Genomic DNA, 23,051 nt, shown 5'->3' with positions numbered 1-23,051 from the left:
AGCCTCCCGAGTACTGGCGTTACAGGCGTGGTCAGCGCACCCGGCTCCCTCTGTCTGTTTACATCTTTGGGTTTGCCTCGAGTGGAGCCTGGCATATAGCAGGTGCCCCATAAAAGGATGTGGACGAGTGGCATGGTTTCTTTTTAGTTCCTCTTGAAATTAAGGTTAGGGTGAAATGCATTTTTCTTTTCCTCTTAAGAAAAAGGAATCAATTCAAATGTGGAGGAACTGTCAGAAAGAATTAGGATAAGAAAAAAGGCCATGAAACAGTCACCTTTAATAAGAAACAGTTTGTGTCAAACAGCCCAAATGGCAACTTGACTGTGGGCGAGGGAGAGGTGGCTGGAGAGAAATAGGCACAGCGAGGGCAGCTCACCGGTCGGAGGAGCCAAGTACTGACGGGGATGAGAGGTGAGCGCTGCAGCGCTCCAAGAAGTGCGGTCAGCAGAAAGTGGTCAGAGCCCTCGGGGTGAGTTGGCCACGCGGGCCCTCCCTCAGCCCAGCCATGCCATGCGCCATCTTCTCACTGTGCTTGCCCTGGGGAGAGGACGGACAGAAGAAAGATGAACCACCCCCTAGAGCATCGGAGGTGGGAGGCGGCTTCCCCTGCCCCTCGCTGCCCAGGTGAGCAGGGAGGACGGGGCAGGGGAGCACACGTCACCCAGGCATGGCTGCACGCCTGAAGAGTTGGCGCTTTTAACTGCAGTTCCCATTAGGAAATGGCGATTGAAGTGGGCGTTCTCCTGGGATAGTCCATTGAGCGTCTGGGACTTTCTCCAGCTTGGAGTAGATAACCTGACCTGCGATTCATGGACTTGATCACCTTAATGCTGTTAGTGTGGGCTTTAGGCAGCATGAATGCAACGGCCCGTCTGGCCCTGGACTTGGAAAAGCCGGCCTAGGCGCGAGTTTGAGGAGGCTGGGCAGGTCAGAAGGAACAGCGTGTCGAAGACGATCTATAGTCATAGCAGTTGCCCTGGCAGTGAGGGCAGATTGGAGTTTTGGGTTACAGAGTTCTTTTTTGTGTGTTTGTGGTATGGGGATTGAACCCAGGGGCCCTCTACCTTTAAGCTACCCCCCCTGCTGTATTTTCAATTTTTTGTTTTTGAAACAGGGTCTCATCAGATTACTGAGAATCTTGCTACATTGCCTAGGCTAGCCTCAAAACTGTGATCCTCCTGTTTCAGCCTTCCCAGTACTGGGATTACAAAGGTATGCCACCCTGCCTACCTGGTTACAGAATTCTTATATAAGGAAATTGGGAAAATAGGACAGAGTAGCATACCCCTGTAATCTTAGTACTCCGGAGGCTCAGACAGGAAGATTGCAGGTTCATGGGCAGCCTCAGCCATTTAGTGAGGCTCTTAGTGAGATCCTGTTTCAAAAGAAAAAATAAAATAAGGCTGGGAGGGTAGCTTGGAGGTAGAAGGCCCCTGGGTTTGTTTAATCACTAGTATCTTAAAGGAAGGAAGGAAGGAAAAGAAAGGAGGAAAAAAGGAAAAAAATTAAAGATATAAGAAAAGGATATGAATAAAAAAAAAGAATAGTACTTTCCTCAAATGCTGACTTTTAAGTGAAATAGTATTTGAAAAAAGTCTGTATTGGCTACTGGATACATGTTAATCTCTCCTTCCTATAGCACAAGAACCTTTGGGGATTCACAACTATCTGTAAACTTTAGGATCTGTTTGTAACAGGGACTGAGATTCTGGAGGGCAGGGCTGGTCTTGGGCTATTTTTTGCCTTTTCCTTTCCAAACTTAAGTGCTCACCCACCCCAAGCTCTTTTCTCATCTTTCCTGTTGTGTACAGGCCAATTTTCAAAAAGTCCTGTTTGAGCGTATTCTGAATGAAGGCATTACCTGCTTTGTGGTCATCACAATCTTTGCTATGCCCTGTACATCTAGGTGGGTCCCAGGACTGAACTCAAAGAGGGTTGGTTGGGCCGGGCGTGGTGGCGCACGCTTGTAATCCCTGCTCTTGGGAGGCGGAGACAGGAGTATCGCGCTGGTTCGAGACCCTGTTTCCAAATAAAAAAAATATATATAAAAAATAGTTCTGGGAGTGTAGCCCGGAGGTAGAAGGGCTTCCAGGAACCCCAATACCAAAAAAAAAAAAAGAGGGTTGGTTGGATATAGAGAATAAGGGTGTTTGTGTGTTTGTGTGCCTGTGTGTATGTATGTGTGTGTGTGATTAAAAATTTCAAACTCTAGCCAGGCGTGAGGGTACACACCTGTAATTGGGAGGCTGAGACAGGAGGATTGCAGGTTCAAGGACAGCTTCAGCAACTTAGTAAGATTCTTGTCAACCTAGTGACACCCTGTTTCAAAATAAAAATAAAATAGGGCTGAGGTGTAGCTCAGAGGTAGAATGCCCCTGGGTTCCATCCCTAGTAACACATACACACACAAAAAGAAACAAGCAAACAAAAAAAAACTCCAAATAAAGGATCTGGGAGTTATTCCATGTTTGTTTTTTTTTGGTTCACTATTCTGAATCTTCCAGTAGCTACCGCTGTCAGGCTAGTGAGAAGTAACCATGCACGATATAAATACCTTCCAGGAAGTCACCAGAGTGCCTGGCGGGGAAGACGTGGTGGACATAGATCAGGCTGCTACCCCTGGACCTCCTGGCTCTGGTCTAGTGGGCGCTCTTTCTCTCAGCCCTTGAGGGCCCCTGGTGAGCTAGTGGCTGGCCAGAGTTCTTGGTTCGGAATGGTTTTATTTCTTTCAGTTGGAAAAAAACAAACAAAAACACCAAGATAATCATTTCCCCATAAACCGGTTTTTCCTGGGGCTGAGGGCAAATGAAGTTGGATGGGGAGGAGGGGCACAAAGCTGGAAAGGTTCTTTCTGGAAAGTTGCACGGTTGCACACGTGTTTGTCCTTGAGACCCACAGTCACTGGAGCCAATCATCTGTGATAGGGTGTCCGCAGCCCCCACGGCTCCCTGACTTTTGTGGTCCCGAGAATTACTCCTTCCCTCCAGATATGTCAGTGCCTCCTCTTGGATGCCTTGCTCCTTGGCCCACGACAGCAGAGCACAAGGTCTTCTCTATCATCCTCACCATTTCCACCTTTATGATTTATTTATTTTCAGCTTTTTAAGAGGTTTAACTTCTGTTAACCAGAGAAATACCAACAGGTTGGCACCAATTTTTTTTTTTTTGTGTGTGTATGTGTGTGTGGTACTAGGGTTCCTGGAAGCCCTTCTACCTCCGGGCTACACTCCCAGTCCTATTTTATATTTTTATTTGGAAACAGGGTCTCTTAAGCCAGCGCGGCTAGCTTTGAACCTGCGCGATCCTCCCGTCTCTGCCTCCCAAGCGTGGGGATTACAAGCGTGCGCCACCACACCCGGCGTTGGTTGGCACCAAATTTAATGACAGTTCAGAAACCATAGCCACAGGGGGAAAAAAATCTTGAAAACATGTAATCTTGTTCTCGCACTTTCTTTTTGTAGTGCTGAGGATTGAACCCAGGACCTTATCCCTTGCCTAGCATGGACCTCATCCATGCCAGGCAAGGGATCTTCCACTGAGCTACACCTCCAGCCCTTTTCACTTTTTATTCTGAGACAGGATCTCACTAAGTTGCCCACGCTGTCCTTGAACTTTCGATCCTCCTGCCTCAGCCTCTCACCTGAGTAGCGGGGGTTACAGGTGTGCGCCATCACTCCCCGCCACACGCGTTCTTAGTGGAGTTTGGTTTTCAGTCAGATGTGAATGTCCAGGGGCTCCTTGGTCTTGGCTTCTGCTAAAATGTTCTTGCAGGAGCTCAGGAGCAGCTTGTGGGGAATCATCTGCCCCTGTCTACTCCAGGCCGGCTCCTACGTCAGGCATCTCAGACTTCTGGGGCAGGAGGATCCAGTTGGCATGGGTACCAGGACTAGCGTACTTCCTATGCCTCTTTGTGTGAAGAGGCTTCAGGCACGAGCTTCACTGCTCTGCGCCTGGACTGGCCCTCAGGAGCCCTTCCCTCATGCCTAAATGAGGTGGTATTAGCCGTTCTGGTCCCCAAATCGCCCCGGGCCGTGGGCCAACTCTCCACTGTCCTCCAGGCCTGGCTGAAGTTCAAGGAAGTCCTGTTCTGTCCCCTGGCACCACACTCTGTCTTACTTGGCCTGCCTCTGGGTTATTTTATATATATATATATATATATATATATATATATATATACACACACACACACACACACACACACACACACACACACACACACACAGAATTGGGTGTAGCTCTCCTGGGTTCAGTCTCCAGTGTGTGTGTGTGTGTGTGTGTGTGTGTGTGTGTGTGTTACTGGGGATGGAACCCAGGGACTTTCTACCTCTAGGTTATGCTCCCAGACCTATTTTATTTTATTTTTAATTTGGAAACAATCTCTCTAAGTTGCTGAGAGCCTCATTGAATTGCTGAGGCTGGCTTTGAAACTGCAATCTTCCTGCCTCAAATGTTGAAATTAACAGGTGTGTGCCACCATGCCTGGATGCCTGTGGCTTTTTCCACCAGCTGGTTTTGCTCTCAAGTGTAGAGGGTTTTTTTTTCTTCAGGGATGGCCAAAAAGTGTTTATTTTTGTGGTTTCGCCTCAGTGGCAGGTGCTGTCGCCTGGTGAACAGTCTTAAACTGGTCACGGTGGACCCTGTCACTGTGGCCTCCAGGCTGGGCTCCATCAGTAGAATGCCCCTGGGTTCAACCCGCAGTACCGGGGGAAAAAATTGCCAAGTGATTCTTAGATTTTTATGCGGCTAGTGTGATACTGGTCTTTGGAGGAGCGCCAGGCCATAGGGGCAGAGAGACGAGAAGGTGGATATAAAAGGTGTTTCTGAGGTTGGAGCAACATAAGTCAGTGACAGACGGGAAGAGGGGGTCCTGGAACAGGAACTTCTGAAACAATTTCTGAAACCACTGAGTGGATGGATGACCAAACGGCTTGGGCAGCTGAGCTAAGAAGGCAGGCAGGAGTTGGGAGAAGGAGGGTGCAGGAGGGGAGGAGCAGTGTGGACCTGCTGTCAGAGGAGCCTGGGGAGGCAGGCGCTGGTAACACAAGGATTTGGATATGGGGAACTGGAGCTTGGTGGCACAGAGATGTAGGTTGGAAGTGAGCATGTGTGGCTTTGTGGAAGTCCTGGAGTTGGAGATCGTGGGAGGGGAGTGTGTGGGGGTGGAGAGAGGAGAAGACTATGGTCAGAGTTTCAGGAAGAACTTTTCAGAGGTTGGTAGAGGAAGAGATGCCACAGAGAGATCAAATGAACAGCAGCTTGTATATTGACCACAAAATCATTGGGTCCTGGGAGGGAGGGGGGCCTCTGTGTGTGTGTGAGGGGGTTTTGTGTGTGTGTGTGTGTGTGTGTGTGTTTGTTGTGGTACTGGTGGTGGAACCCAGGGGCTTTTCTACCTCCGGGCTATACTCCCAGACCTATTTTATACTTTATTTGGAAACGGTCTCACTAAGTTGCTGAGAGCCTCACTAAGTAGCTGAGGCTGTTTTCGAACCTGTGCGATCCTCCTGTCTCAGCCTCCCAAGCACGGGGATTACAAGCGTGCGCCACCATGCCCGGCTCTTTGTGTGTTTTTGACATTTCCAGAAGCCTCACAGAAGCTACACATGCATTTTTTGTACCGAGACCACCTAGAGCATTACGTGGACTTGGCTTGAATTCTGTCAGCCCACTGTGGTAGGGCAGGTTCCTTGAGGCTAAAGTTCTGAATGGTGATTACGTGGCTCTGGTTGGAATACACCTGAACACACATATGCAAATTAATTGGAGATGAGGAGTGTCTTCTAAAACATGACAGTCTAAGTGTTCTTGGTGGCAAGGAAGTAGGGATGTTAAGGGGAACAGAAGCATGGCCCTCTGCGTGTCCTGGCTCTCCGCTGAGAAAGGAACTCAGTGGAGGAGGAACTTGAACTCCTTTTCAGCAGTTTAGTTAAAAGAGCCTACACTGAGCTGCTTGGTCAGAATAAAGTATGGGGCTGGCTGCGCATACAGTGGTTCCTGCTTGCTTTGGGTTTGAGAGCTTCCTGCAGCTTCTCGGCGCTGGCTTCCTTCCTCCAACATGAATGTGGATGGATGGGGAAGCCAGGGATTTTCTGCAGGCCAGGAGGGTGAAGGGGCGCTGGGCAGGAGGAAGGGAGGCCGGGTGTGAGGCTGGAGGGAGGCTGGCCTTCGGGACAGCACTGTCCACAGTCTGAGCCAGTCCTCACCAAGTTGACCACATTATCTCATGAGGAAGGGCTTTCCTGTAAGTGACCTGGTTAGTCAACAGCGTCTGAGATTCCACTGTGAACTAAGCAAAGACTGAGGCCAGAGAAGCTGCTGGAATGTGGAAACTAGGAAAGAGTGGTGTACCCCTGCAGTTAAGAGTGAATGAGTGCCGTGCGTGATGGCGCACGCTTGTAATCCCCGCACTTAGGAGGCGGAGACTGGAGGATCGCACAGGTGCTAAGCCAGCCTCTCTGGCTTGAGACCCTGTTTCCAATATATATATGTCTGGGAGTATAGCCCAGAGGTAGAAGGGTTTCTAGGAACCCCAGTACCACCAAAAAGAAAAGAGTGACTGAGAGAGTTGCTTCTGATATTGGTCCAAGTTCTCCTGCTCCTTTCTCAGAAGCCATCTCAGGAATATCATGGGGTAAGAATGATTTCTTTTTCTTTTTTGGGGTTACTGAGGATTGAATCTAGGATGCTCTACCTCTGAGCTATCCCCTTAGTTCCATTTTATTTTTATTTTGAAATAGGGTCATGCTAAATTGCTGAGGCTGGTCTCGAAACCCTCAATCCTCCCATCTTGGTCTTCCAAGTACTGGGATCACAGGCTCGCACCACCACACCCGGCGGTGTAATTCTATTAGTTGAGGGTGGCAAGATGCTTGGGATTCTGTTGGGGGCGAGGGGTCCTCTACCCTCTGTGAAAAATAATTTAGACCAGGGCATTAGAAAGAATATTTAATGTCTCTCTTCATCCAGGGCTTGATTATCTGTATTCATGAAAGCCAAAACTAACATAAATTTTGTAACTCATACACAGCCAGAAAGAAGAAACAAAGGAAAAAGTCCTGGCCTTGGATTTCAAGTGTTTTCCCTTCTTTTGACCGTTGTCTGTTTGAGGGCCGCATCTTTCCTATTGGCCTTCCGAGGGAGGTGCTGCTAGCTTCCCGGTCTTGGTAACTGAGAGCTGGACCAAGGCTTTGGCATGAGCGCGGGCAGAGGAGGGCCGGCGGGAGAGGATTATGTTGGGCGGGCTTCTCTACGTCCAGACACATCTAATTCAAGTTGCTATCTCCGGGAACCTAGCGCTGATGCTGGGAACACAGTGGAAGCATGGATGACTCAGGAATCCCAGCTCTGCGGGCTCCTCGAGCTCATGGACCATGTCCTATACTCCGGGAGCCTGGAGGGTTCAGCGAGGCATTTTGAACACAGAGGATCAGAAAGGGTTGATGAACAGGGAGGGAGGGGCAGCGTGTGCTGGCCTGAGAGTGCTCAGCTGGGAGCCCTTCAGCACTGACTGAGGTGCTCAGGGAAGTGGAAACTGTAAGGTCAGCAGGAACCCGGTGTGGGGCGTACTCCTAGAGTACCAGTACTGGGGAGGCTGAGGCAGGAGGTTTGAGGTCAGCACATGGGTAACTTAGTGAGACTGTTTCAACACAAGATAAAAAAGGCTGTAGGTATAGCTCAGTGGTAAGGGCATCCCTGGGTCCAGTGCCCAGTAACACACACACACACACACACACACACACACACACACACACACACGAAAAGTCAGTGGGCAAAGACAGAGCCATACATTTTTCTTTGATTTATTAGACATAAATTGTTCACTTAATACATGGTAGACATTAGGACTGAAAGGAATGGCAAATAAAGTAGGATCTTTGCTCACAGAGAGTTTATAGTGTGGTAGAAGGTATAGGAAAGTGAATTATTAATTTCTGAATCCTGAGAAATATTATACTTGTTATGAAAAAGGCTAATTTGGGGTGATAGGACACTGTAGTGTGGGTGAGAGCCTTCAAGGAAGATTTCTCTGAGATGGGTCCACTTTTTTATTGCTATATAGGGGATTGAATCCAGGGGTGTTCTACCTCCAAGCTACATCCTTGGTCCCCCTTTTTTTTTGAAACAGGGTCTAAGTTAATGAGAGCTTCACTAAGTTGCTGAGGCTGGCTTCGAACCTGCAATCCTTCTGCCTCAGCCTCCCAAGTACTGGGATTACAGGTGTGTACCACCAAGTCAGGCTTTAAGGTTCTACTTTTGAATTATAATTATACCTGTAATGTTAAGTAGCTACTCAGTGCAAATACTTGTTAAATATTTTGTGGGTATTTATTTGATTCTTATATCACCTCAATAAGGTAGATATCGCTGGTGGCACATGCCTATATTTCCAGTATTTGGGAGGCTGTGACAGGAGGATTGCAGATTTGTGCCCAGCCTTGGCAATTTAGAATGTGAGACCCTGTTTCAAAATAAAAAATAAAATAGGGCTGGGGATGTATCTTAGGGATAGAATGCCTCTAGGTTCAATTCCCAGTAACACACACACACACACACACACACACACACACACACACACACCAGTAGATGCCATTTTACAGTATAGAGGTTGAAATGGAGTGGTGTAGTGAGAGCCAGGATTTGAATGCAAGTGCCTGGTGTGGTGACTCTTGCCTGAATTCCTAGCACTTGATTTGGGAGGCTGAGACAGGAGGGTGGCAGGTTTGAGGCCAGCTTTAGAAATGTAGCAGGATCTTTGGTAACCTAAAAAAAAAAACAAAAAAAAAAACATGTTTCATAAAAAAGAAGGGGGTCTGGGGAAATAAATAAATAAATAAATAAGATTTGAACTCAGGTGATCTAACGCTAGAACTGTCAGGCACAATTCCTAAATCACATTGTTTCAGAGATGGGAATGGTGGGGAACAATTGTAAAGGAACAGAGGAAGGAAAGGCCAGGCCGGGAGGAGAGCAAACTGAGGGCAGAGGCGAGTTGGCTGGCAGCGAGGTGGAGGCAGATCATGAAGCATTTATTGTTTTTTAATATTTATTTATTTATTTACTTATTTATTTAATATGTGGTACTGAGGAATGAACTCAAGGGCATTCTACCTCCAAGCTATATCCCCATCCCTGTTTTTTATTTTTAATTTAAAACAAGGTCTTGTTAGGTCAATGAGAGTCTCATCACTTGCTGAGGCTGTCCTCGAACCTGTGATCCTCCTGTCTTAGCCTCCCAAGTACTGGGATTACAAGTGTGTGCCACCATGCCTGCCGAGAGGCTTTTATTGTTGAGGTAAGAAGTTTGATTTCAACTTTGTCCCTAAATTATGGAAGCTACAGGAAGGGAGGGAGGGAGGGAGGGAGGAGAGAGAGAGAGAGAGAGAGAGAGAGAGAGAGAGAGAGAGAGAGACAGAGAGAGAGACACAGAGAGAGAGACAGAGACAGAGAGAGACACGCACGCAGAGACAGAGACACCCTGGGTGTCCTGCACGCTAAGCAAGTCCTGTATCACTGAGCCACACCAGAACCAGGGCCCAGGGTTTTGGGCCTGGCAGGGAAGGATGCAAAGGGCTGGGGTCACTGTGTTGGTGTCGAGGGCAGACTGGAGAGGGGCCACGCTGGCAGTGGGAACGGCAGTTAGGAACCGTGGCAGGATTCCAGGTACAGAGTGGTGGGAGCACCACATGGAGGATGGGGACCTGGGAGGGAGTGGAGTCTGCAGGCCTTGGTGTGGTCCGTGTGGGCTGCATTTGTTGTTTGTATGAGCCTGTACAGTGGAGTAGAGAGAGAAAAGATGGTGAAATTGGAACTGGGGATGCTTAGTATGAGATTCCTGCAGGGTATTCAGGAAAGCCTGGCACAGTGCTGAATGCTTGTAATCCCAGTACTTGGGAGGCCGAGACAGGAGGATCATAGATTTGAGGCCCACCTCAGCAATTTACCAAGACCATTTTACCATAAGACATAAAAAAGGCTGGGATTGTAGCTTGGAGATAGAATGCCCTTCAGTTCAGTCCTCAGTACCAAAAGCAAAAGAGAGCGTGAGCACCCAGTGCCAGTGTAAATGTATAATAATAAAAATAAATATTATTAACATTTGTTAGGTACTTATTTATGTGCCGAGCTGTCTTTTGAGTGTTTATGTTAATTAACTCATTTAATTCTTACAACAGGTCTATGAAATATTTACGTGTTTTACTATTATTGTTGTTGTTTTATTGTTGGTGTTGTTTTATTGTTGTTGTTGTTTTGCAGTACTGAGGATTGAACCCAGAGATGCTCGACCACTGAGCTACCCTCTCAGCCCTTTTTATTTTTCTATTTTGAGACAGTCTTGCTGAATTGCCCAGGCTGGCCTGGAATTTGTGCTTCTGCTGCCTCCATCTCTCAAGTAGTTGGGATTATAGGTGTGTCCCACCACGCTTAGAGAAATAATGTCTTACACACATTGATTGATTGATTGATTGATTGATTGTGGTACTGGAGATGAAACCCAGGGGCATTCTATCTCTGAGCTACACCTCTAGCTCTCTCTCTTTTTCTTTCTTTTTTTTGTTTTACCATAATGGGGATGGTATCCAGGGGCTTTTTTTTTTTTTAACCTCTGGGCTATACTCCCAGACCTATTTTATACTTTATTTGGAAACAGGGTCTCACTAAGTTGCTGAAAGCCTCACTAAGTAGCTGAGGCTGGCTTCGAACCTGTGCGATCCTCCTGTCTCAGCCTCCCAAGCACGGGGATTACGAGCGTGCGCCACCACGCCTGGTGAAATGCCTTACATTTAAATGGACAACGGGATGGGGAAATAAAATGAGCTTAGGTACTTAGTTAGGTACACGTCTCTGAATTGCCCAGAAAGCAGGTGGGTGAGCCCAAGACCTGGCACCCAAGAACTGATTTGATTGGGCAACTGCTGCCCAGGGCTTCCAATACAGACTTGTAGAATATTTCTAGAATACAAGAAACGTTCTCTAACTGTACTATTCAGTATGGAAGCACCTGGCCAGGCATGGGTGTTGAGTACCTGAAATGAAACTAGTGTGACTAAAGAACTGAGTTTGTAATTAATTTAAATGTATATAGCTACATGTGACTACTGGTCACCGTGTCAGGTGGCTCAGCTCTCTGCTCTGCTGTCTTTGAGAGTTATTAGCATATGCATCGTAATTAAAGACTTGGGAGTAGTTACAGTCCCCAAAAAGATGCCTTGCAGTGGAGCTTAATCTCTTATGGGTCCCTGAACCCAGGATGTGAGAATCCCAGGAAAGCTATACATCTCTCATGAATGCACAGTGTTGGTGTGCAGGATACTGATCACAATTTCAGAGTCCAGGGAACTTAGGTTCCCTTGTTTAGAGCAGGAGAAAAGAGCCCAATAGGATGTCACGGACTCGAGAGCAGAGACCTTGGCTGTCTGTGACAACTCCTCTACCTGCTGTCTGGATCCTAGAATCATGTCCAAGTGCATAGTTGGTGCTTGATGATATTAAAGGACTAGCTGAATGAGTCCCGGGAGACATTTAAGAAGGAGAGAACAGCAGAAGTCAGATAGAATGAAGGCTCAGCAGAGAGCAGAGCAGGTAGGAGGCAAGGGAGGTGGAGCTCCGGGCCCGGGGATACTTATCAGCCAGACCTGCTTGAGATCCCAGTGAGATGAGCGAGTAGTGACTGTCCTTGTCTGGGACAGTGCAGAGGTCCCTGGGGATAAAACCAAGGGGTGTGTGTGTTGGGGGCTTATCCACATTGCAGTGAAGTAACTCATGAATCAGGAAGTATCATGGCCTCCATCCTGGTTGCCCCGCAGAATCATTGGGAAGCTATTTATTTATTCATTCATTCATTTATTTTATTTGTTTAGTCTTTTACTGGGGATTGAACTCAGGGTGTCGCACATGCAAGGCAATCACTTTACCACTGAGCTACATCCTAGCCCAGAAAGCTTTTTAAAAATATATCTTGCCCGGCGTGGTGGCACACACTTGTAACCCTCCCTGCGCTTGGGAGGCTGAGACAGGAGGGTCACACAGGTTCAAAGCCAGCCTCAGCTACTTAGTGAGACCCTGTTTCCAATGTTAACTCACAAATACTGAGGGCCTGTGGTAGGCATAGATAGTTATTATCACTGTCAATACCGTGCACCTTTAAAATGGGTCATAGGAACTCTAGATGAAGGAGGAGATACTGTAGATGAGCAAATAAGGCGACCTAACTGAAGCGATGGGAGGGGGAGGACGGAAATTCCCTAATGTACAGGATGTACATTCACAAACATATCAAAGTCAATCACTAAGCCAAACATGAGAAGGAGGGAGGGAGAAGGGGATGGTGTGGGAATTGGGTAAAGGCTAATTGGGCGATGTTTGCATGACTGTCTCTACCATCTTGTACTCCATTAAGAAATATGACTATGCCAGGTGTGGTGGCGCACGCTTGTAATCCCAGCATGGAGGCTGAGACAGGAGGATCGCACAGGTTCAAAGCCAGCCTCAGCTACTGAGTGAGACTCTGTTTCCAAATAAAGTATAAAATAGGTCTGGGAGTATAGCCTGGAGGTAGAAAAGATCCTGGGTTCCACCCCCAGTACCACACACACAAACACACACACACACACACACACACACACACACACACACGAAATATGACTACAGTGTACCAATAAAAAATGTAAAAAATATATATATCCTAAAAGCTGGCCCTGGGTATGCTTGTAATCCTAATACTTGAGAAGCTGAGACAGGAGGATTACAGGTTCAAGGCCAGCCTCAGCAACTTAGTGAGGCCCTCTGCAACTTAGTGAGACCCTGTTACAAAAATAAAATAGAGCTGGGAGTATAGTTCAGAGGTAAACTGCCCTGGGTTCAATTCTTAGTACCCCCTGACCACAAGAACTGTTCAACAGAGAAGTGTCTGTGTACTGTGGTGAGTTAGGGACAATTTTAGCTGGCTCCTGAGTCCCCGAGTCTGCCCAGCTGCCTCCCATGTTCCGGTCTCCACAGGGGCCACTAAGCAGAAGCGCCTTCCTACCTCGTAGGCAGATGATCAGCTTTCGCTCAGAGCTATTTTCTAAGTAGCATTATTTGAGAGCGTGGAGCTGTGTTGCGTAAGACGTTGGCGGTCATTTGCAGTGCCCCTTCACATCTGTTTACGTATTCTCTATTATTAGAGTTTCCCACACTTATTGCCAGGTGACAAGCAGAAACTATTCTCCTTTATTCTCTACGTTCTACCTACCTGCCCTCTCTCCCCATTCTCCTTTCCTACTTGGTCTGAAATTGTAAATACCCAAATCGCTTTGTATGTGGAAATAGTTCGGCATGCACACGGCCGTGTCTTGTGACCGTGGGGGCATGGTGCGGCTTTGCAGGCCGGTGGCTTTCTATATTTTTTACCACGAAGGGTCTCTTCTGTGTTAGATGTTTCAAAATATTTATCTGTCTGCCAAACTAACTGTATTCACCACCTACCAAGGGACATGCACCATCCTACACACTTTACATGAATTCTACCTTTTCTTGCCCTCATCACAGTCTTTAAGGCACGTGGTGTTACTTAGAAAAGTTAAATAGCGTGCCTAGTCTTTCCTGGCCAAGTGGCAAAATCAGGACGCCAGCATGCATCTCCCTGACTCCAAATCCTGAACTTGGACACCATGATTGGATTAACTCACAACTTAATCCTCAGTGCAGTTCTGTAAATTGAGGATTAAATTGTGAGTAATCACAATAAATCTCCATTTTTCATGGAATTAGGCTAAGCGAGGATAACGGAGTTGGCTAAGGTTATGGGCAATAAGAAAGCTCAGGGCAAACCCACGCTTGTCCGTTTCCAGGCTGTGTGTACTATATTCACTGCCTAAATTTCCCCATTTGTATTAATCAAAGCCATCTATAGTAGCCACTCAGAGCCTTCTCAAGCTTCCAATTAGCATGGGATAATTGGTGCCAACACTGGATTGCATATAAATAGCCAAAAGCAAAGAAACGCCATAGGATAGCCTCAGGGTCTTGGGGTGGGAGATTCACAACTTCCCTTAGGCTCTGGGAATACTGCAGTACAGCTGCAACCCCCCACCCCCGTGCCTGCTGCGTCCACCTGTATCTCAGATGCTTCTGGTCTTGGGAGGGAGGCCTTCGGTGTTTCCTGGGAGAGAGAGCTGATTCTGTTCCGGAAGCACCAGCTCAGCAAGCTTGCTAGATCCCGTGCCCCTAGCAGTTGTGCTTCTGGGCGGAGAGGGGGAGACCAGTAGAATCACAAGATGTCACCCAGGCTTCATCGTGGAGCTGCCTGGTCACGGCCCAGGGAATGCCTGCTTCTGGAGTGTGCTTTGGCTCAGCTGGCTGTGGGTGTCTCCCGGTCTTTCCTAGTGTTACTGGTATTCATATGACCTTCTGGGATCAGCTCCTGCACTGGCACACTGGTGAGCAAAACCAGGATTTTGCCATAGCTGGTCTGTCTGAAGTGTCCTTCGATTGTAAGATCTTCACCACCTTACTTAGTAGCATGATCTAGCGTTCCAACATTTAACTTCTGCAGAGGCTTGTAACTGAGGCTTGAATTAACAACAGGAGGGATTGAAGTCACCCTGGGGCCTTGTCTAGCTGTCCTGGGGGCGCCGCCTGCCGATGCTTACAGGCATTCCTTCAGGTGCAGCATTGAGCCATCTTTCACCATCTGGGGCCTGGGCAAAGTCACTTCTTCAGACTATCAGACAGTTTCATCTGTTAGTGCTATTTGCTGGACTCTCACCAAGTTTTTTCAACTTCTTTAAACCAGATTAGACAAGGCCGCAACTACTGCGGAGCGTATGGGCTCATGGTCTTTGACCTCGTGGCACCCTGCCCTTCCTCTATAACTAGCCTTGGGTGGCATTGCTTTTGCAATCGCCTCAGATTCTTGAAGGCTGCAGCGTGAGTCACTCAGTGTCCAGGTGGCCTGAATTGTTTAAAAAGGCTCACTTAAACAGGGTATGGTGACGCATGCTTGTAATCCCACTACTTAGGAGGCTGAGATAGAAGGATCACAAGGTTCAAGGCCAGCCTCAGCAATGTAGCAAGTCCCTCTTTCCAAATAAAAAGGACTGAGGGTGTTCCTTGGAGGAGGAACACCCCTGGGTTTAATCCTCAGCACCAAAAAAACAAAGATAAAACAAAAGGCTATATATGTCAGAGAAGAATTGATGTTGAGAGCAGTGGTATATGCCTGTAATCTCAACAACTCGAGAGGCTGAGGCAGGAAGGTCACAAGTTCCAGGCCAGCTTGAGCAACTTAGCCAGACCCTGTCTCAAACAAAAAGGGTTTGGGGATGTAGCTCGTTGGTAGAGCGCCCCTGGGTTCAACCCCCAGTACTGCCAAAAGAAAACGAGAGAAGAATTGAAAGCATTCATGTAAGAGGCCATATTAGCTCTGCAGTACTATAACAAAATAGTCAAGGAATTTAAATGAGAAGAAAACAGGTTTATCTGTCTTATGGGTCTATCCTAGAATGGGTGGTCCCACTGTTTCAGGCCTCTGCCGAGGGAAGCACATCATGGTGGGGTGTTTGACAGAGCAAGCTGCTCACCTCCTGAGCCAGGGGGCGGAGAAAGAAAGAAGAGAGCGGGGTCCACCACCACCCCTTTCAGGCATGCGCACTTTCCCACTGTCTCCCAACAGCACCACCCTGGGGACCATGCTTTCAACACATGCGTCTTTCAGGGGACGCTTACCCAAACCACTGCGTTCTACCCCCGGTCTCCAAAGACTTTTGTCCATCTCACAATACAAAATGCATAATTTCATCCTCGAGACTCCCAACGTCTTAACGGTTCTGACTCTGGAAATCCTTCCTGACAGAATTATTTTGTGGGAATTGAGTTGGAGAAGTGGTTAGCATCATTTTAACTTATTTAAAATTGCTATAAAACAACACAGAATGTGGGGGAGAGAGGTTCTTCCTGGGAGTGCCGAAAGTGGGAAATTGTCATCAAGGACTTGCTGATGTCCTTCCAGCTCAGAGCTAACCTCACCCCGTCCCCTGAAAGTCCAGTCAGCGTGCACCACCTGCCCCAGGTACGCTTTTCCGTGGGCTGCATCCTAGTCCGCAGTGCACGCCGGTGCCTCTGCTATGGAAGCTTTTTGCTGGAGGGACCAGGTCCGGTTACCTTTATCCCCCGTCCTCAGCACCGTGCCTGGTGCACGGAAAGTGGAAAGCGAAGCTTCACAAGGGTGCTTCTTCATACCGAGGCTTGTCCTGAATCGATGTGGTTTTATGAGTCAGTGCAAATCTCATTTGTTAATCTCATTCTTCTTTCACTGGCCACAGAAGGACGTGACCTTTTGGATACTGTGTTCCTGAAACATTTAAAATGTGTCTTTGTGAGAGTTATCATTTTCTACTTTCAACTGTTGACATATTGAATCTTGAGATCCAGATTGAAAACACCTTGAGAGCAGGGTCCTTGTGGGATGCACGTCTTTGGGTCTTTTTAAAAATTATTTTGGTTACAATCCACAGAGCGAAGCTTCACCCTAAGGATAGCTAGCATTTTATAGCAGGTAATACATGTGCCAGGTGCTGATGTTACACCTTTGTTTATTCTTAAAACCTATAATGGCCTTTCGAGGTAAGAACTATTGTAATGTCTATCTCCACTTGGTAGGTAAAGAAAGGGATGATAAATAGATGCTCAAGGTTATATAACTAGGAGTTTGTATTCAGTCTCAGGCAGCATGTCCTAGGTCCTAGACTCTTAACCATCACTCCAGAGCTGCCTCTTGTTGGTATATGTGCAGAAGGGCAATCTAGAAATACTTATAAGTACTTGAATATATGCAGATTGATATCTCTTAATTACTTGGAACCAATAAACAGCTTGAAGGCACCCATCATTTTCATCTCCTTCCACTGGACCAGAGGAAGGCCAGAAGGGGGCGCCAGGTTGACCTTGATTCTGGATCTTGGTTCTTCCCCCTCGTCTCTCCCTCCTCTTTTCTCCTCCTTTCCTCATTTTCTTCTTCTGGTACTAGGGGTTGAACTCAGGAGCATTCTGCCTCTGAACTATACCCTAGCCCCTTTTTTTTTAATTTTCTATTTTGAAGCAGTCTTGCCACATGGCCATGGGTCAAGCTAAATTATATCTCTGAGCTACACTCCCAGCCCTATTTTATACACACACACACACACACACACACACACAGGATCACACACACACACAGGATCACACACACACAGGATCACACACACACACACACACACACACACACACACACACACACACACACGATCTCACTGAGTTCTGGAGGTTATCACTAAGGTGCTGAGTCTGGTTCTTGATCCTCCATATTAGTTTGGCTGATGTGGTTCTAGTTTTTAAGTCAATGGTGCCATCTAGTGGTATATCTTGCTAATATCAGCTCAGAATTATTTTTCAGAACTTCCACCACTACCACCTTTTTTGTTTGTTTGGTGCTGGAGATTGAATTCAGGAACATTCTGTCTCCAAGGTTCCCCCCACCCCCGCACACACATAATTTTATTTTTTGCTTCAAAAAAAGGCCTTGTTAAGTTGCTAAGAGCCTCACTAATTTGCTGAGGCTGGATTTGAACCTCAGATCCGCGCTGTAGGAAGCGCTTGGTGTCCAGGAGAGGGAAGGATTGTGCAGTCTGCGTGCCACTGGAGGCCTGGTGTACTCGGTTATTCTGGCTTCTGGTGTGTATGAATGTGGTTCTTGTGTGTGTGTGTATGTTTGGACATTTTGGTGTACGTTGCTTCTAAGCTCACTTTTTGCTGGAGGAGCAGAACCTAATACATGGTCATAACTCGTCACAAAACCTCAGGTGCTTCCTTGCCCGAGATGAAGTGCTTACTCGGGAGATTGCTCAGGCTTCACGGTCACCTGGGGACAGAGTCTGGGAAATGTTCTAGAGACCCATGTGCCTACCTCAGTGGGCACGCTGTCAGAGTGAAGGAACTGTTTTGGTTGTACTGTAGCTTGGGGTATAGTGGCATTTATGTTAATAGAGATGTTTTTGTTTTGTCTTGCTTTTATTTTTTTCTTACTCATTTTTTTCTTTTTCATTTTTTTTCAAAATAAAAAAATTTTAAAAACCAACCTACAAATAGGCGTGGTGCTGCATGCCTGTAATCCCAATACTTGGGAGGCTGAGACGGGAGGATCACAGGTTCAAGGACAGCTTCAGCAAGTATGAGACTCTCAGCAACCTAGCAAGACCCTGTTCCAAAATAAAAATAAAATAGGGCTGGGAGTGTAGCTCAGAGGTACAGTGTCCCTGGATTCAAACCCTAGTGCCACACACACACACACACACACACACACACACACACACACGAAACTCTCTGGGCGTGATGGCACATGCTTGTAATCCCAGCATTTGGGAGGCTGAGATAGGAGGATCTGGGTTCATGGCCAGACTCAGCTACTACTTAGTGAGGCCCTTTGTAACTCAGTGAGACTCAGTTTCAAATTAAAGGACAAAAAATAGGGCTGGAGTTGTAGCTCAGAGGCAGAATGCCCTTCGGTTCCATTCCCAGTACTGCAAAAAAAAAAAATAAATAAAATAAAATAAAATAAAATAAAACTCTCTAACCCCTCAAAAATAGAATACCAAAAAATTAAAAGCCACAAAAGAATATAAACAACAACACAATGCATTTTGATACTTCAGGTTGAACAGTGAAGGTGCAGACCATTGCATAGCTCTGAAAAACTAGTAATAATAGATATACCAGTATAGAATATGATGATATTCATAAAATCAGTAATAATTTTGTGGGTTTTTAGAAAATAGTTCTTATAATAGGATATTTATTATTATTATTATTATTATTAATATTATTATTATTATTTTGGTACTGGGGATTGAACCCAGAGGCATGCTACTTCCAAGCTACACCCCCAGCCTGATTTTATTTCATATTTGGAAACAGTGTCTCACTAGGTTGCTGAGAGCCTAAGTTGTGTAAGGTTCTAAGGCTGGCTTTGAACCTATGATCCTCCTGTCTCAGTCTCCTACTTACTAGGATTACAAACATGAGCCGCTGTGCCCAGCTAGGTCTTTACCATTAATAGAATCTCTTCATAGCGGTGGTCGACTTCCTTTTCGGGACAGGCCATGGTGACTTTGTGGCCTCCTGGAGCTTCCAGTGTGCTTCTTTTTTTTTTTTAGGGGGGTAGTGGGGATTGAACCCAGGGCATTCTCTCTCAAAGCTATACCCCCAGCTCTTTTAAATTTTTTAAATTTTGAAACAGAGTTTTGCTAAGTTGCTGAGGGCCTCACTAAGCGGCTGAGGCTAGCCTTGAACCTGTAGTCCTCCCGTCTCAGCCTGTCAAGTACTAGGATTACAGGTGTGCCCATTTTACTGCACTTTCTCAGCTCTGCCTCCACTACTCAGCTTTGACACCGTAGTCTGAAAACAACCAAGGCTGTTGTAAATGACAGGCATGGCCGTGTCTCAATAAAACATCACTTATGGACACCGAAATTTGAATTTCATAACATTTTCAAGTGCCATGAAAGATTCTTTTTTAGATTCTTCCCCCTCCACCCAGCCATTTAAAAATGCAAAGAGCATTCTTAACTCTTGGGGCCTTACAAAACCCCGATGGCTCTGGATTTGGTTTGGGGCTATAGTTTTGGACCCTGGTCTGAGGCCTGGAATAGTTAATAATTATGAATGAAAAAAAGCATTTGTTTATCTGTTATATAGTCAGTCAGTGTCATGAGGTGTCTGAACAGCTTTTCTTCCTCTGGAATAAGATAAAAGACAGTTTTATTCCACATTACCGTACTGGTGTGTGTGTGTGTGTGTGTGTGTGTGTGTGTGTGTGTGTGTGTGTGTGTGTTACTAGGGATTGAACCCAGGGGCATTCTACCTCTCAGCTACACCCTTAACCCCATTTTATTATTTTTTTATTTTGAAACCCTGTCTCCCTGTTTTACTGAGGGCTTCACTAGTTGCTGAGGAAAGCTGGTCTTCAACCTGAAACCTGTCTCTGGCTAATGTATAAAGTCTTTAAAGAGCTCTGACAGGGAACTGAGGCTGGTCACCTTCTAGCTGCAGGGAGGGCTGCCAGCTGTGGAGGGACCCTACGCTTTATCCCTGCATTGCTTCCCTGGTCCCCTCAGCCTGGTCTGCAGGCGGAGAAGCAGACCCTGACCCATCAAGAGTTTGGCCTTTGTAATTCCCTTCTTTCCACACCCCGCTAAAGAAACACCATCCTCCCTAAGTCCACCCTGGGAGTCCAGGCTGGGGTGGAGGAGGAATGGGGTTGTCACTCAGGAGAGACTGAGCGGGCCTGGTAGCTTGGGGGCGATTGCACATCCTTGGGTGTAGAAAGCAGGAGAGGAAGAGGGCGGCAGGTCAGGCCCTTCCTCCCCTAGTTCTAGCAGACAGTCTCAGGCACCTCGGGCAGAGTTCTCACCCAGTTTGTGACACTTCTGATGTCCTCGCCTGTCAGCCCACTCTCTGTACTGAATTTAGCGGGGGAGCTTGTTGCTTTAACTTGGTTTTGTAACCTGTCTGCATTGTCTCCTCCCGTCCTGGGTTGAGCAAGAGCCCGCTAACGTTTGTGTCCTGTGTCTCCTCAGCAGCCAGCAGAGCAGCCAGCAGAGCAGCCACGACGATGACTCCGGCCGGTTCCTGAGCCCTCGTGTGCCGCGGGAAGAAAGGTAGGGTGGAGAGAAGTCGAGGAAGTGCGGGGCAGGGTGCTGGCAGTAAAGAGTTAGAGCTCTGGCCTGAGTGCAAAGACAAGCTGTTCACCCCAGAAACCAGGATCAGTGGCCCAAAGGCCAGATCGCAAGGCCTTTCATATTTAGTAAGGGACGAGTCAACCATGGTAAATCAAACACCTTGGCAAGACTTTTTTTTTTTTTTTTTTTTTTTGTGGGTCTGGGGATGGAATCCAGGGGCATTTGACCTTTGAGCTACACCCCCTGCCCTATTTTTTATTCTTTATTTTGAAACCGGGTCTCACTGAGTTGCAGAGGGCCTCACTAAGTAGCTGAGGCTGTCCACGAACTGCGATCCTCCAGGTCTCAGCCTCCCGAATGCTGGGATTACAAGCGTACGCCACCACGCCCGGCTTTTTTTTTTTTTTTAAATTGGGGATTGAACCCAGGGACATTCTACCTCCTAGCTATACCCTCCAGCTCTAATTTTTTATTTTTATTTTGAAACAGGGTATTTCTAGGTTGATGCGAGTCTCACTACTTGCTGAGCTGTCCTTGAACCTATGATTCTCCTGTCTCAGTCTTTCAAGTACTGGGGTTACAAGCGTGAGCCACCACGCCTGGCTCTTGGCAAGACTTTTAGGACCGGAGTCAGACAGGGGTTTGAGTGCGGGGTGTGTGGGAGGGAGGGCTTTGTGCTGGAGAAAGCTGTGCATCCTGTGATGGCTGGCAGGGCAGCACCCTGCCTGACTGGAGTGGGCTTGTGGCTGTGGTTAGTAATAGAGATGAGGCCGTGTATGCAGGATGTGAGGAGATGGTGGAGGCTCTTAAGTGCTCTACTGAGGAATTTGAGACACAACTATGCACTCAAGTGACAAGGTCCAACTAATGGCAGCCTTGGGCAGTGCTATCAGTGGTAGGCAGAGGTAGCTTTGTGGTGGCAAGTTGAACTTCCTTGCCCAGTGACAGTACACACACACACACACACACCCTGCTGGGAATTGAATCCAGGGTCTCTAGCATGCCAAGTTGGCTGAATTGATGTTGACTTCAAGGGGATCTGTTGTCTTGCAGTGATGTTCTGCTTTTTGTTTTTTATTTTGTTTTTTGGTGGTATTTGGGGATGGAATCCTTCTACCTCCGGGTTACACTCCCAGACCTATTTTACATTTTATTTGGAAACACGGTCTCTTAAGCCAGCAAGGCTGGCTTCGAACCTGCACAATCCTCCTGTCTCCGCCTCTCAAGCGCGGGGATTACAAGCGTGCGCCACCATGCCTGGCTGAAGTTCTATTTTTGCTCTAACTCTGTTGGCCCATCTGTATTATGAATAAGCTGATGGAAAAGCAAACCAAAGAAAAAAATGAAATGCAATATTATCTCTTAGAAAACATTAATTTCATAAGTGGGAGATTGCTATAAAGAGTCTAATTGATAGTAGTTTTCTTTTTATAGTACAGGGCCTTGCATATGCTAGGTAAGTGCTGTACCACTGAGAATTTCCTCAGCCTTTTAGTTTTATATTCTAAAACAGGGATCTCACTGAAATGACCAGGTTACCCTTAAACTTGAGGTCCTCCTGCCTCCTTGGCATGCTCACTGCATCCTGCTATTTTACAGGGTTTCATATGAAGAAGAACACGCTGGGCCCGGTGGTGCACTCCTATAATTCTAGTACTTGGGAGGCAGAGATAGGAGGACCACAGACTTGAGGCCAGCTTCAGCAACTTAGTGAGACACTGTTAAAAATAAAAAATAAAATAGAACTGGGAGGTAGCTTGGAGGTAGAAAAAGAAAAGAAAACATGGAAGTTTTATTTACCAGCCAAATATGAGGCAATAACAGGACAGAACTACCGAATGATCTTTGAAAGTTTTGAGTTCATTTTTTTTTTTTTGACTTTTTTTTAAATTTTATTTTATTGGTGCACTGTATTCATACATCATAGTGGGATACAAACTTTTGTAGACATATATGCACACATCGCCCAGTCAGCCCCCACCCGATCCCCACCCCATTCTCTCCCCATCCCTCCTTCCCATGCTTGGCTTAGTGGTTGACATCTAGTATTATAGCAATTTATCCAAAATTAAAAATGATAATCTCACATAACAGTTTCATTTGTCTGATACCAAGCGTTTGATGATTTAAAGATAGCATTTCAATATTTCTTTTTGCTTTCTTTCTTACTAGAGCATATTTTTTTCTGTTTTTTTAGGTGAAACTATCATATATTTATATATTTATTTTTCAGAAAAAAATCTATCCTAATATGGAATATGAATTCTAGATACCCAAAACGATCTTGAAAAAGAACAAAGCTAGCAGATATATATTTTCTGATTTCAAACCATCTAAAGCTACAATAATTGAAACAGTGTA

General features: G+C 46.5%; 1 protein-coding gene across 6 annotated transcripts in view; it reads left to right on the top strand.

Moving 5' to 3' along the window:
- The window catches only part of GRAMD1B (GRAM domain containing 1B), a gene marked incomplete at both ends in the record, with an annotated part of 210,982 nt that overhangs the window by 35,531 nt on the left and 152,400 nt on the right, over positions 1-23,051 (top strand). For 4 of the 6 annotated variants that reach the window (XM_080705156.1, XM_080705153.1, XM_080705155.1 and 1 more), the window contains one exon: positions 20,589-20,669. In XM_080705156.1, the coding sequence (XP_080561282.1) occupies positions 20,589-20,669 (81 nt within the window). The remainder of the gene's footprint in view (positions 1-20,588; positions 20,670-23,051) is intronic. The other 2 variants (XM_080705158.1, XM_080705157.1) reach the window with 2 other exon arrangements.

Source organism: Muscardinus avellanarius (assembly GCF_963383645.1).
Source record: "Muscardinus avellanarius genome assembly, chromosome: 1".
Classification (NCBI taxonomy): domain Eukaryota; kingdom Metazoa; phylum Chordata; class Mammalia; order Rodentia; family Gliridae; genus Muscardinus; species Muscardinus avellanarius.
This window is presented reverse-complemented; position numbering and strand designations above follow the sequence as displayed.